The 15212-nt window shown below is 40.4% G+C and overlaps 1 protein-coding gene across 4 annotated transcripts in view; it reads left to right on the top strand.

Annotated features, from left to right (window-relative positions):
• The window catches only part of MYO16 (myosin XVI), a 709054-nt gene that overhangs the window by 400450 nt on the left and 293392 nt on the right, over positions 1 to 15212 (top strand). For 3 of the 4 annotated variants that reach the window (XM_033949922.1, XM_033949921.1, XM_033949924.1), the window contains exons 19-20: positions 4924 to 4995; positions 13329 to 13470. In XM_033949922.1, coding sequence (XP_033805813.1) covers positions 4924 to 4995; positions 13329 to 13470 — 214 coding nt within the window. The remainder of the gene's footprint in view (positions 1 to 4923; positions 4996 to 13328; positions 13471 to 15212) is intronic. The other variant, XM_033949923.1, reaches the window with a different exon arrangement.

Here is a 15212-nt window from a genome sequence, read left to right as displayed (position 1 = left end):
GGTGTTTTGAATGGTATTCATGCTTCAGATGTGGTCGTGAATCAGTGGAAGATGATTCGTGAACTGGAAGACTATCAATGTCAGTTTATGAGGGTTTTTGTGTGCGCTAATCAATGATTAACTGTTAGAGAATTGGCAGAGGAATGCAACATCTACATTGTTTCATGCTACAACATTCTAACAGAAAAATTGGGGATTTCTCACGTTGTAGCAAAGTTTCCATGGTTGATGACCAATGACCAGAACAACAAAACGCAATGACTGTTCTTCCCCAGCTATCTTACTCTCCTGACTTGTGCTGATTTCTTCTTGTTTCCTAAACTTAAATCCATGCTGAAAGGAAAGCAATTCAACACCATTGAAGACATAAAGCAAAATTTGATGCAACAACTTTTGGCGATTCCTGAAGATGCATTTAAGGATTGTTTCCAGAAGTGGAAATAACATTGGGATACATGTATATGTAGGGAAGGGGAGTACTTTGAAGGGAACCCAATGGAAAAAGTTGTAAGATTGTTTAATAAATTTTTATAAAATCAGGCCTGGAACTTTTTGAACAGACCTCATACTTTTTATTTTCATGCTTTACACCAGTTTCCAGTTAAATCAAATGCATATTTTATATAAAAGTTGCCCCAAGATAATGTACCCACTTTCTTTTTATGTAGCTATTTTTGCAACCTAAGGGCTTCTTATATCAAGTAGCACAGAGAGTTTTACCATGGACTGGCGAGGCAAATGCTCCAATGCTCATAGGAATTGAATGAGCGTTGGAGCATTTACCTCACAAGCACGCGATAAAACTCTCTTTCGCTGCTTGATAAAAGCTGGTGTAAATTATGCACATGGGGGAAATTCTATTTCTGTTGTTTAAAAATTTGTTGCTAAAAAAAAATCCATGCTTAGTACTATTCTATAAATCACATCTGGAGTTAGGCGCAGTGTACAGAATATGTGTAGCAGTGTTAGGAATAAAAGCCTCATAATATTACCCTAATAGCCATTTATGCAATGAAAATCTTGCGCCAAAATTGTGCGCCAATTGGGCTTATTCTGTAACAGTGTGCCTAATTTTTAGGAACGCCTGTGACCTGCGTATGACCCTCTCCTGGCCATACCCCCTTTTGAGATATGCATAGTAGAATTTATTTGCACCACTTTGTAGAATTCACTTTGAAAGCTGTGCATGTAAATTTTAGTTAGTGTCAATAATTGCTTGTTACTTGACAATTATTGGCACAGATTGGCTTGTACCTAAAGTTGTACACACAAATTATGAATTTGTATAGATTTGCATGTGCAATTGTAGTCGTGGTATATAGAACCTGGGGAATAGAGCTCAGTATTGAAAGGGGTTTAACCAGGAGACACTTCTTCTAGGTATACCGGTAGATACTGTATATATAGCCACTGAATTGGTTGGCTCCCAATATTCAGCAGCACTTAACTTGGCAGTGCTATTCAGTATTGGTTCTAATTGACCATTCCTTAACCATCTAGAGTAAGAGCAATCCAGGTACAGTTTGGCAGAGCTGCTACTTAGTTAGTAGCAATAATATTGTCTACTAACCAGCTAAGTATGTGAATAAAGTTAAGGCAGTAAAAAGGCTGTCCTAAGTTTATCCACCAAGTTAACCAGTCACTAATCTGAATATTATAAGAACATAAGAATTGACGCTGCTGGGTCAGACCAGTGGTCCATCGTGCCCAACAGTCCGCACACGCGGCAGCCCTTAGGTCGAAGACCAGTGCCCTAACTGAGACTAGCCTTACCTGCGTACGTTCTGGTTCAGCAGGAACATGTCTAACTTTGTCTTGAATCCCTGGAGGGTGTTTTCCCTTATAACAACCTCCGGAAGAGCGTTTCGGTTTTCTACCACTCTCTGGGTGAAGAAGAACTTCCTTACGTTTGTATGGAATCTATCCCCTTTTAACTTTAGAGAGTGCCCTCTCATTTTCTCTTCCTTGGAGAGGGTGAACAACCTATCTTTATCTACTAAGTCTATTCCGTTCATTATCTTGAATGTTTCGATAATGTCCCTTCTCAGTCTCCTCTTTTCAAAGGAGAAGAGGCCCAGTTTCTCTAATCATTCACCATATGGCAACTCCTCCAGTCCCTTAACCATTTTAGTCGCTCTTCTCTGGACCCTTTTGAGTAGTACTGTGTCCTTCTTCATGTACGGCGACCAGTGCTGGATGCAGTACTCCAAGTGAGGGCATACCATGGCCCAGTACAGCGGCATGATAACCTTCTTCGATCTGTTCGTGATCCCCTTCTTAATCATTCCTAGCATTCTTAGCTGGTGCCTGTGTAACTCAGTGGATAAACCTAGGACAGTGGTTCTCAAACCTGTCCTGGGGGACCCTCAGCAAGTCAGGTTTTGAGGATATACCTAGTGAATATGCATGAGCCAGATTTGCATACCTGTCACTTCCGTTCTATGCAAATCCCTCTCATGCATATTCATTAGGGATATCCTTAAAACCCAACTGGCTGGGGGTCTCCCAGGACAGTTTTGAGAGCCACTGACCTAGGAAGTTATGGTTGCTGCACCAACCTTGATATTCAGTGCTGAAGGCTCAAAATGCCACAGCATGTTCTTGGTGGTCCAGTGAGGGTTGTTGGAGGCAGGAGTGCAGCCCCTTCACTCTTGCCCCTTGTGGTTCCACTTTAAAATGGCTGCCATGACTTCTCATGGTAGTACCACAAGTCATTGCAAGAAGTTGCGGCAGCTATTTAGTTGCAAGAAGCAGGAGCAAGGGTGCTGCACTCCTGTCCCCAGTGACTCCCCACTGGATCACCAGAGAGACAGGTAGGCCCAGGGGGCCTAGCTAGACATTGGGTGGGGGTGGGGGTTCGTTTAGAGGGACTTGGAGCATTGCAGATTGGGGGAATGAAGAAGGAAACAAGAAGGCTATTTTTTTTTCATAAATAATTTATTGAAATTTTAAACAAATAAACACACAAATCCCCCAAACCCCAAAATAACACAAATAACAGCAAGCTTAAAAGTATACAAATATAACATTACTTATAATAAGAAGCAAAAGGGCTATTTGAGAGGCTGGGAGGGAGATTGGATGGGTTTTAAAGAATAAAATTAGTATGCAGGTGCCAGCAAGTACCCAATTCCACCAAATATAGACAGATTAGTATTATCCTTCCAGTAATTGAACAACAATTTTAGAACAGAAATTAGAACATCAGAGAGAGCATTATCATTATCTGAGATGGCCTGATCTAAGATGATAGATTTCCAAATAAGAGGGTCCTTTTACTAAACTGTAGTAAGCACTAACTCCTGCTTACCACAGCTTAAAATGCCTTGTCATGGGCTGTGCTGAGGCATCCTAAAGTAATTTTGCCATTGGCGTGTTACCCACTTTTTTTAGTGCTGGGGCAGTTCTGGGCAGAGAGTAGGCATGTTCTGGGTTAATCTGCACAGGATCGGAAGCCAAGGATAGGCCTCAACAACGAAACAAAAGCACACAACAAGAGAGTCTTGAGGGCAGGATGTCAAGAGATCAGCCAAAGGTGTATTGTTCAAAAAAGTCACTTTATTGATGGCTCGATAGACTCAACACTGGCAGTGTTTTGGCATCTGTGTCTTTATCAAGAGTCTGGCTTGAATGAAACAGTGCATACGTGCACTCGGAGAGACGCGCTGAAAACTAGTGTCTGATGCGAAGCTCAGGATCACTGGTACATTGCTGCACACTAATTGATTAGCATATGGTCAGTGCACAAGCCATTACTGCCCATAAAATAGGTGGCATAACACTCTATGGCTAATATTCCTTCAATGTTTTTTATCCAGCCTCAATATTCACGAGTCAAAATTAAAGTAGAACAGGACCTGGATATATTTCACATTCATCGTTGTTTTTAACTGTTTTCAAAGGACGCCTCAGCCCCACCACTCCACCGCTGTATTTATCTCACAACTGCGGGAAGAATTATGTGGTGCCTCATCATTGGCTGTCCATTCGAGTGCTTATTAGTGTCTTTCCTTAATTCAATAAATATTTAAATATTGTAAAGTGAATAAATATAAAGTGCAAAAGTACTTAGCTCAATTACAGCCAAAACCTGGGAGTCTCACAAATCTTTAGTGGAGTCGGATGACAGCAGCGACCTCGGGAGACCCTTGATAAAGCACTTTTTTGTGCGAAACATGTCAGGTCAGACTCCCAGGTTTTGGCTAGAATTGAGCTAAGTACTTTTGCACTTTATATTTATTCACTTTACAATATTTAAATATTTATTGAATTAAGGAAAGACACTAATAAGCACTCGAATGGACAGCCAATGATGAGACACCACATAATTCTTCCCGCAGTTGTGAGATAAATACAGTGGTGGAGTGGTGGGGCTGAGGCGTCCTTTGAAAACAGTTAAAAACAACGATGAATGTGAAATATATCCAGGTCCTGTTCTACTTTAATTTTGACTCATAAAATAGGTGGCGGCATTGGCTCATGTGTTAAAGGCCACACACAAATGGAAAAGTTAGCACATAGCCATTAACAGAAAAAAAAGCTGTAATTTGGCCATTTTACCCATATGAGTATGGAAAAAATGGCCTTGGCATGCGGGAATGACCCAAATGCATGAGCTAAGTTTTAGCACAATTTGAGTCCATAAAGAAGGATGTTAAAGAAGAAATAGTGATTGAGTAACTGAAGATGATAATGAAGATCTCAATCTTCAAAGCCAAAAAAATTGCTATTGTTCATCTCTTAGGGCTCTTTTTATCAAGCAGCGGCACTAAGTACCATTTTATAGAAGTTATGCTTTCCTGATCTGTTTTCTCTCTTGTGATTTGCTGCTTATTGGTTACCAAGAGGCAGTAGTTACAGCACTGTTTAATCATGGTATCTGAAAATATTCTTAACTATTAAAACTATTTTTCTAAATTTCAGTGGCAGGGATGCTGCAACTTTCTCCAGATGAGCTCTCATCAGCTTTAACAACTGATGTTCAATATTTCAAAGGTAGGCTCTTCTAGAAATGTCACATTGTAAGCAGTTTGAAGGGATTTCTTGAGTCCGTTAATATGACAAGCACAAAAATTTGAAATCTGTTCTTCATTTTTAAATACATCATGCTAGAGACCTCCCTTTTCATAATGGCTAGACGTACCTGCCATAGTAGAGGTCAAATGAAAGACAAGAAGGCACAGGCGCCAACCTGTGATATTTCCTGTGGGTTAGTGGCCAATTTTTTGGCCACAGATGCAGATGAATTGTTGTTACAAATTTACATGAGGATCTTTGCTATAAGATAAACACATACACAAAAAAAGGATACTGTGCCCGATATTCAGAGCGATTTAAGCGGGCCAGAGAGGAAGAAAAATGGGGCAAGGACTAGGCATGAGGCAATTTTAGACTGTGTTGGCCTGGATTCTGTAAACAGCGCCTACATCAGCCGGCGTCTTCAAAAACTGCGCCAGCTGCGTGTCAATCACACGTAGGCACCGTTAACAGAATCACGGCTACCGAAAAACTTAGGTGCCGGTAATATAGAGAAAACAAAAAAAACTCTGTGGAGTGACGATGTTCCTAAATGGACTTTATTTGAAAGTGTCAAAGTTCCAAAGGTACACTGAAATCATCCACATAAAATAATTTCATCCACATAAAAATAAATCATCCACATAAGAGCCTTAAAGGACCTAGTCCGCTAGGGATACAGGACCCAACACAGTCCGCATTTCAACAAAAAGTCTTCTTCAGGGGTCCCTGGGGGTCCTATAAAGGTGAATATGTGGGAAACAATTTGGGGTCAATTCCTTTTGCTTTTTGTTTGGTGTCGATAATATAGGCCAGGGTTTTAAAGGCCTATATTACCAGCACCTAAGTTTGATGGAGAATTGTGCATACTGGTGTCTAAGGTCATTGGAACGACTGGCCTAAGGTCAATGGAACGACTGGCTTAGTAACGTTTTAGCGCACTTTTCATTCTACTTCAATTTTAGAAAACTATTAAAAATAAGTCTGTTCAATCGATTTGATAACTAAGAATCTACTCAGCACTGCTTATTCAATCCTGTAACCCTATGAACCTTTTAGCTTTCATATTCTTTATTATGTAAGATTGTATTGCTGACTTTGATTGTAACCTCTTCGCTGATTGTCCAGCGCCTCTTGCTGTAAACCGCCTCGAACTTATATGGCTTTGGCGGTATATAAGAATAAAATTATTATTATTATTATTTCCATCTCTAACCATGCTTACTTTGTCCCTAGGCACCACGCTTAGATGCGATTCCAGTGCCTATGGGAGTAAGTGCCTCCTGGCACCTTTTTTTAAACAACTTTTTAATTGTTTTTTAACACTGCAGTCAATTATTGCACAGATTAAAACCAATTAACCCAATTGAGTGTGGCGACAGTAGTATTCCTACCGCCGCCTAACTTACAGTGCTGTTTAGAGAATCTGGGCCTGTGTGCATAATCTATGTACCCCTGCATAGTTTCAAGTTTATTAAAAAATTTGATTTGATCCCAGTATCATATTCCAATGCGATTTACAAATAATAATAAAAACAGGGTAAAAATAAAGCACACACACATATTTTCAAATTCTGACACTACAGGACACAAGAGGAAGACAGGTTTTAACTACAATTCATAAATAAAATAAAATGAACATAGAGGTTAAGACAGTTGGATGGGAATTGTTACCCACTCAATTTTTATTTAGAGGATTTTAGTCCACTATAGAATGTTTGAGGTTTATAGAATTCAAGCAGCTCAGTTGAAAGTTTCCTTAAAGAACCAGCTTTTTAAGAGACCCTTGAACTTACTAAGTGATTTTTCTTCCCTAATATAAATTGGAAGCGAGTTCCAAGTTTTGAGGTCCCTCCGCGTGTAAACAAATCTTAGTGAAGGGACTGAGAGGAGAGATTTCTCCTCAGATCTTAAAGATCTCGTAGGAGCTTTATTCATTAACGTTTTGTGTCAGTAATGCTATTTTGTATGTAATTCTATAGTTTACGGGCAACCAATTGAGGAGAGTGACATGATCAAATGTTTTCTTTTTGGTAATTATTTTAACATTCTGCTGTCTAAAACCATTTACAGAATATAGTGAAGAGTCTTTGTTTGTTTCTCTTTTGCTACCCCCTCCCCCTTCCTTTTACAAAACTGTAGGAATTCTATGAGCGTCGGTTACCATTGCAACCAGCACTAAAAACGCTAGCATGGTTTTGTAAAAGGGGACGGTTAGTTTTTGGCTGTTACTCTTTCTTACTTACTGAATATTTTCTAATTCTTCTATCTCACTGAAAATAGAGAACATGCTGTTTATTTAAATCGGTGAAACAAACTATCTATTTAATATATAAAGAGTGCACTCTCTCTTTATATATTGTATATGCATCTAAATTGTGCAAGGCACCCCCCCTCTGGGGTGCATCAGTAGGGTCCTAGTTATCTGAACTTCCTTTAATCTTGTACACTTTACTCATGGTCCTCTGGGAAGAATCCAGCTGCTAGAAACGTGGTTTTCAACACTGTTAACTGTTTTATTATCTCAGCAGTTTGCATTTTCCCTTGAATCTTTGCAGTAATGCCACAGCCTAAGTACTATCTCCATTCTTTTGTCTGTGATATTAGTCTCTCAATCGAGCGCTTGAAACTTCATAACCCTTTTTCCTAGGAGGAAAAGCCTTATGTTAGTTGATTTCCGCACTACACAGGTCAATGCCAGGATTTTCTCTGAAGCACGGAAGTAAAACCATAAAGCTTCTTTCTCTCTCCTCTCTCAGGCTAGCACTTGGGAGGCTGAGATTTGCTGCTACCATGGATTACATATAAAATTGCTTTTGTAACTTTTCTGTATACTTTCCACAGGTATACTTTTATTCCTTTATACCTCCCTTATTTCCTATTCTCCCGCACATGCTCTACAACAGGGGTGGGCAACTCCAGTTCCAGTCGGGTTTTCCCCAATGAATATGCATTGAAAGCAGTGCAGGCAACTAGATCTCATGCATATTCATTGGGGAAATCCTGAAAACCTGACTGGATTCCGGCCCTCGAGGACTGGAGTTGCCCCTGCTCTACAATCTTCACAGCAAAATCATCTTGTTATTCCTACTCGCATACAAATTAACCCCTCCCCCCTTTTTTATATAAAACTGTGCAATTCATAGTTCCTGTGAACACTGGAGCAGCGCAGAGCGTTTAGCACGCTAGCCGACGCTAACAACCTCTTGCACAGTTTTGCAAAAGGAGGGGAGGGGTTAAATCACATTGAGCCTGTTTGTCCTGTTGTTTTCAATAATAGCCCCATATCTTTGAAACACATTCACCCCAGATCTTAGACATAAATCTTCTCTCTTAAAAAGTAAGTTAGTGTTAAAAATCTTATTTGTTTAATAAGTCTTTTCCTCAATAATCCTTTTATTTTCCCTAAAGGCTGCCAGTTAGCAGACCTCTTAGCAATAACATCAATATAATAACTCCACACAGAATTTCTCTTCTATTTTCACCTCCTCCCTTCCTATTATGTCATAATCTAATTTTACATAATTATAAACATTAAATAAATCTTAAATTATGCACTTGTTTGCCTTATTATGTATTCTGCTTGCTTTCTTTAGATAATGAATTTGTAATCTAGCCCACTTCCCCCACTTTCCTTTCATGTCCCTTGTAATTTCTATTGTTACTATAATTTATTTTTATTGTAAACTACTCAGTTGTGATTTATGGAATATTAAATACATTTCAACTGTGAACTACAGCAAGAAGGCCATTACATAACTGTGATCATCAAGTAACTGAAAGGGACTATAGCTGAACTGCTTCAACTAATAGCCAATCTGTCGATCAAATCAGGAAAGATTCCGGAAGACTAGAAGGTGGCGAATGTTATGCCGATCTTAAAAAAGGTTCGAGGGGAGATGCGGGAAACTACAGACCAGTGAACAAGAAAAGGACCTGGGTGTACTGATAGATAGGACCCTGAAGCCGTCGGCACAATGCGCGGCAGCGGCAAAGAAGGCAAATAGAATGTTGGGCATGATAAAGAAAGGAATCTCGAGTAGATCAGAGAAAGTTATAATGCCGCTTTATAGGGCAATGGTCAGACCACACTTGGAATACTGTGTCCAACATTGGTCCCCCTACCTAAAGAAGGATATAAAGCTGCTGGAGAGGGTGCAGAGACGAGCAACAAAACTGGTGAAGGGTATGGAGAAACTGGAATACGAGGACAGACTTATAACACTAGGATTGTTCTCCCTTGAGAAAAGGAGACTGCGTGGGGATATGATCGAGACCTTCAAAATACTGAAAGGAATCGACAAAATAGAGCAGAGAAGATTATTTACATTGTCCAATTTGACACGGACTAGAGGACATGTAATGAAGCTGAGGGGGGACAGGTTCAGGACTAATGTCAGGAAGTTCTGCTTTACTCAGAGAGTGGTTGACACCTGGAATGCTCTCCCAGAGGAGATTATGACAGAATCGACCATCCTAGGCTTCAAGAGCAAACTAGATGCATATCTCCTTAAGAGAGGCATATAAGGATTGATGGACTATAAATTACGCCAGGTGTACACCTGGCAGGGCCTCCGCGTGTGCGGATCGCCGGACTTGATGGACCGAAGGTCTGATCCGGAGAAGGCAGTTCTTATGTTCTTATGTTCTTATGTTCTTATGTGAGTCTGACCTTGGTACCGGGAAAGATGGTAGAGGCGCTGATAAAGGACTGCATCATTGATCACCTTGACGGATACGGTCTGATGAGGACCAGCCAGTACGGTTTCAGCAAAGGCAGATCTTGTTTGACGAAATTTCTGCACTTCTTCGAGGGAGTAAACAGGCAGATAGACAAGGGCAACCTGGTCGACATTGTATATCTGGATTTTCAGAAGGCGTTCGACAAGGTTCCACATGAACGACTACTTGAGAAAATTGTAAGCCATGGAATCGAGGGTAAAATACTCACGTGGATTAAAAACTGGCTGGAGCACAGGAAACAGAGAGTGGGGGTAAATGGACAATACTTGAACTGGAAGGCAACCACCAGTGGGGTGCTGCAGGGCTTGGTGCTTGGACCCGTGCTCTTCAACATCTTTATAAACCATCTGGACATTGGTACAACAAGTGAGGTGAATAAATTTGTGAACGATACAAAGTTATTCAGAGTAGTGAAGACACAGGGGGATTGCGAAGATCTGCAACGTGACATAATCAAGCTCAAGAAATGGGCATCAACATGGCAAATGAGGTTCAACATGGATAAGTGTAAAGTGATGCATGTCAGTAACAAAAATCTCATGCACGAATACAGGATGTCCGGGATGGTACTTGGAGAGACCTCCCAGGAAAGAGTTCTGATCGACAAGTCGATGAAGCCATCCACGCAATGTGCAGCGGCAGCGAAAAGGGCGAACAGATTGCTAGGAATGATAAAGAAGGGGATCACAAACAGATCAGAGAAGGTTATCATGCCGCTGTACTGGGCCATGGTGCGCCCTCACCTGGAGTACTGTGTCCAGCACTGGTCACCATACATGAAGAAGGCTACGGTACTACTCAAAACGGTCCAGAGAAGAGCAACTAAAATGGTTAAGGGGCTGGAGGAGTTGCTGTACAGCGAGAGATTAGAGAAATTGGGCCAGTTCTCCCTTGAAAAGAGGACACTGAGAGGGGACATGATTGAAACATTCAAGATACAGAAGGGAATAGACGTAGTAGATAAAGACAGGTTGTTCACCCTCTCCAAGGTAGGGAGAATGAGAGGGCACTCTCTAAAGTTGAAAGGGGATAGATTCCGTACAAACATAAGGAAGTTCTTCTTCACCCAGAGAATGGCGGAAAACTGGAACGCTCTTTCGGAGTCTGTTATAGGGGAAAACACCCTCCAGAGATTCAAGACAAAGTTGGACAAGTTCCTGCTAAACTGGAATGTACGCAGGTGAGGCTGGACTCATTTAGGAAACTGGTCTTTGAGCGGACTGCTGGGCCCGATGGACCACTAGTCTGACCCAGCAGTGGCAATTCTTATGTTCATATGTTCTTATCCTCCTTGCATGCACTGCAAGGGTGCAGAGTATTGTATGTATTTTGTATTTTAATTTCTTGCATACCACCTAAAAAATGGTGCACTCTGGAGCCCACTGATGCATCTTCTGGTAATTTTGCCATGTGTACATGCTACCCACGCACTCAAAAATATTTTTTATTTTCTGGTTCAGGGGAGCATATTTGGTGTGGAGAGTGGGTGTGTTCTATGCTGATTGGTTAGCGTAACTTTGTTGCCGCACACTACTACTATTAATTATTTCTATAGTGCTACCAGACGTCACAGTGCTGTACATTCACAAAGAAGGCGACAGTCCCTGTTCGAATGCTTACAATCTAAACAGACAAGACAGACAAACAGGATGTCATGGATACAGTTAAGGGAAACAGATGGTCTGCTGGCTGGGTTGGTGGGCAGAGGACTGGGGTTATGGATTGAAGGCTATATCAAAAAGGTGGGTTTTTATTCTGCTTTTAAACAAGAGAAGGGGCTTGGCAGACAAACTCAGGTAATTTATTCCAGGCATAGGGAGCAGCTAGATGAAAGGAACAGTCTGGAATTGGCAGTGGAGGAGAAGGGTACAGTTAATAGCAGCTTTGAGGAATGGATTAACATTAACTGATTAATGCAGATTTACTATGCAGGCCCCTACCACCTACAAAATAAGCGGTGGTAGCGGCTCATGAGCTAATGGCCACACGCTAATGTGAACATTAGTGCGTGGTCATTTTTGAAAAATGCAGAAAATCAGTCATTTTACCCCAGCAGTAAAAATGTCCTTAGTGAGCCAGAATGACCTATTTAAGGGTGCACCAAGGCCACTTTATACTGCTTTTTGATAAAAGGACCCCAACATTTGCACCTGAGGCAATGGAATCTGTGAGCTTGTTCTGTAAAGAAACCTACAATGCTTAGGGTCTGGTTTCGAAAACTAGCATAACCACATATGAATGTACCTATTATGTAAGTGCTCACTCTTAGGCCGAGCTGATGTGCAAGTACATAAGTGTGTCAGAAATGCATATACTTACAGTATTCTGAGAGTTTCACAGGTAAGTAGGAGCCCCGCCAACAATGGCCTGCCCATGCCCTACTCCTGTGTATTCTGCCTGCATATTAGAGGGTAATTATCAGTGTGGCCTATAGTTACGTCTTTATAAAAAAGGGTACAAAATGGCATTTATGTGGCATTCACACCTAGGCAACCTGTTATAAAATTACCTTCTATCCCCCAGATTCTTTATGTGGCGTCTCAATTTGAGTGCACAAATTTGGCCACGCAACCAAATTGCGCAAGTAGGTTAATTGTTTAACATGTCAATCGGCGTTGATAATTGACCATTAACAAGCGATTATTGGCACTAACTAAAATTTGTATGCACAGCTTTCTAAGCGTATTCTATAAAGTGGTGTATGTAAATTCTAATGTGTGGATTTTAGAAGGGGGTGTGGCCATGGGAGGGACATTGGCGGATCATGGGCATTCCTAAAATTTATGCACACTGTTATAGAACCCGCCTGATCCACACAAAATTTAGGTGTGGGTATTTACATCAGTCACGCTAACTGTGATAATTTTAGACACAATTTATAGAATAGCGCTAAGCATGTGTTTTCTGCACCAATCTTTATGGTGCAATATATAGAATTTACCTCTGTATGTTCCCAACAAAGTTTAATATGAATTAATATTTAATTAAATTGCCTGTTAGAGAATCATGTAGCATTGTCATATGACACAATTTTATTTGGCATGTCTATGAGACCTAAATGTCAAATATCTGCTAATAATAACAACAAGCTTTTGATGATATTAACAGGAGTTGCCATCCAACAAATAACATTTAATTGGAAGGACTGTAGAAGACTGAATTATTGTTTTTGGTGGAATTCAGTTTGTCATGTGTATAAAATGGAAAGAGCGTTGACAGTTCAAAAAGGTTATTATAATAAATTTAAGGATGTGTGGGGACCATTATTAAATTATAGTAATTAATAAGTTACACTTTTCCCAATTTTAATATACATGTGGATTTGGGGTGGGGGGGGTTTCTTGGTTTTCCATTAAGAATATATATATGAATGTCATAAGATATTATTTTCAGGTGGTATATATTAGTTATATATGAATTTGAAAGGAGGTGGGGGTTAAATCTTATTGGTGTATGATATTGAAGATTTTTCAAGTGATGTTGTATTATAATTGTGTGATATTTACTGTACCCTTGATGTAAGTTATGAAATGAATAAAGAATTACAAAAAAAAATATTTATTTTGTAGGAGATATGATAACAAGAAGACACACCATTGAGACTGCAGAATTCTATCGTGACCTTCTGGCAAAGTCATTGTATTGCCATTTGTTTAGCTTTTTAGTAAACAATGCCAACTACTACCTCCAAAATCAAGGTGAACAAAACAGGTAGGCCTGCATATTTTCTCCTATTGATGTAGACATATTAGCCTTTTTCAAGATACTTCAAGATGTTTTATGATAGGAAATTGATTTGATGGATTATTTAGTAGCTAGAAACTTTCTCTAATTCATGATTTCAGATGTCTAAATTGTTTCTAACCGCACATCCTTAATCAACTTTTATTGTACTAAAAAATAGTTATAAATATTTAAATATACAGTCAAACCTCGGTTTACGAGTGCCATGGTTTGCGAGTGTTTTGCAAGACGAGCAAAACATTCTCACAAATCGTGACTCGCAAACCGAGCATTGACTCGATTTTTGAGTCCCCCCGCGAACCAGAATCGCCCCTCCACCCGCAAACACCGCCCCCCGCGCGAACCGGCATCGCCCCCCCCTTGTTAATGTTCACACACCCTCCCCCCCCGCGTGAACCGGCATCCCCCACCCAAACTGAATGCTTACCCCCCAATGTGGCACCAGCACGCAGCACCAACCCACAGGAGGTGCCGGTGCCCAAAGATCATGCCTCTCCCCCGACTGGGCCTTGAGCATTTGCGCATGCTCAAGGCCTTCTGGTTCCCGCCTCTCTCCGAGATTCTCATTGAGTTCCTATGAGCGTCGGGAGCAGCGTGGGCCATTTAGCACGACTCTCTGTCCTAATGACAATGATAAATCTAATTGAACTCCTAAATAACTCATGGTGTTCAGTAATTAATTGGCTGAGAATGCAAAAGAGGAGCAATAGATGGAGAACTAGGAGTACCTCTAATCCACATTCAAAACTAATTTAATTTTTATATCCCATTCATCAATTATCTTGAGACATGATTGCAATGGGGCTAAATTCAGATTAATCAACCTTTGTGGTAAAACTAGTAAGATGTCATCTGCATAAAATTAACTCTTACGGCATTGAGGTGGCATTAGTTCTAGCCATGTAGCGCGGGGTTAGTGCGCGCTAATCTGCTCGTGCGCTAAAAACACTAGCACACCTTAGTAAACGAAGCCCTTAATCTGAAATTCTCAGATCCTTAGAGCTAAAGGACTTTGAAAGATATTAAATAATAAAGAGAAAGGGAGAAATCCTGAGGTACTCCACAAGATAATTTACAAGAAGAAAGAGAAGATGAAAATGATACTTTAAATGTTCTTTCTGATAGAAATGATCCAAACTATTTGAGTACAGTACCAGATAATCCTAGCAATTCTAGGCGAGAGAGTAGAAGAAAATGACTAAGTCAAAAGCTGCTGTAAAATCAAGAGATATTAAATACACTGCTTTGCCCGATCAATAGAGGTGTATCCTTCAACAGAAATGCTAATATTGTTGCAGTGGAATGAGTATATCCTGGTGGAAGCGCTCACCTTGCTCTAATGAGTATGCTCCCGTGTTCTCCTTGAATGTCTTAAAATGAGCATCAAGGGCATAGACTTGAGACACATCCTATAGCCCATTTTACTGTAATTCTTTACCAGATTCTCAACCAACTCTACGTAGTTTTCAGCCTTGTGATTTCTCAGAAAGCCCTGAACCACTATGACAAAGCTGTTCCAAGCTGCTTTCTTCTTCCTAGTTAGGTTCCTGGGAAATTCCTTGTACTCCAAGATCTTCTTTATTAGTAGTCTGACAAAGACACCAGCTTTGATCTTTGCCTCAGACAGATTAGGGAAGATGTTTTGAAGTTATTTAAAGGCTGCCGACTCCTTATGAGCTCTGATCAATTGTTTCATTAGGCTAATTTGA

Source organism: Geotrypetes seraphini, chromosome 6 (assembly GCF_902459505.1).
Source record: "Geotrypetes seraphini chromosome 6, aGeoSer1.1, whole genome shotgun sequence".
NCBI classification, from domain to species: domain Eukaryota; kingdom Metazoa; phylum Chordata; class Amphibia; order Gymnophiona; family Dermophiidae; genus Geotrypetes; species Geotrypetes seraphini.
The sequence above is the reverse complement of the archived record's forward strand: the minus strand, read 5'-3'. Positions and strand labels throughout refer to the sequence as shown.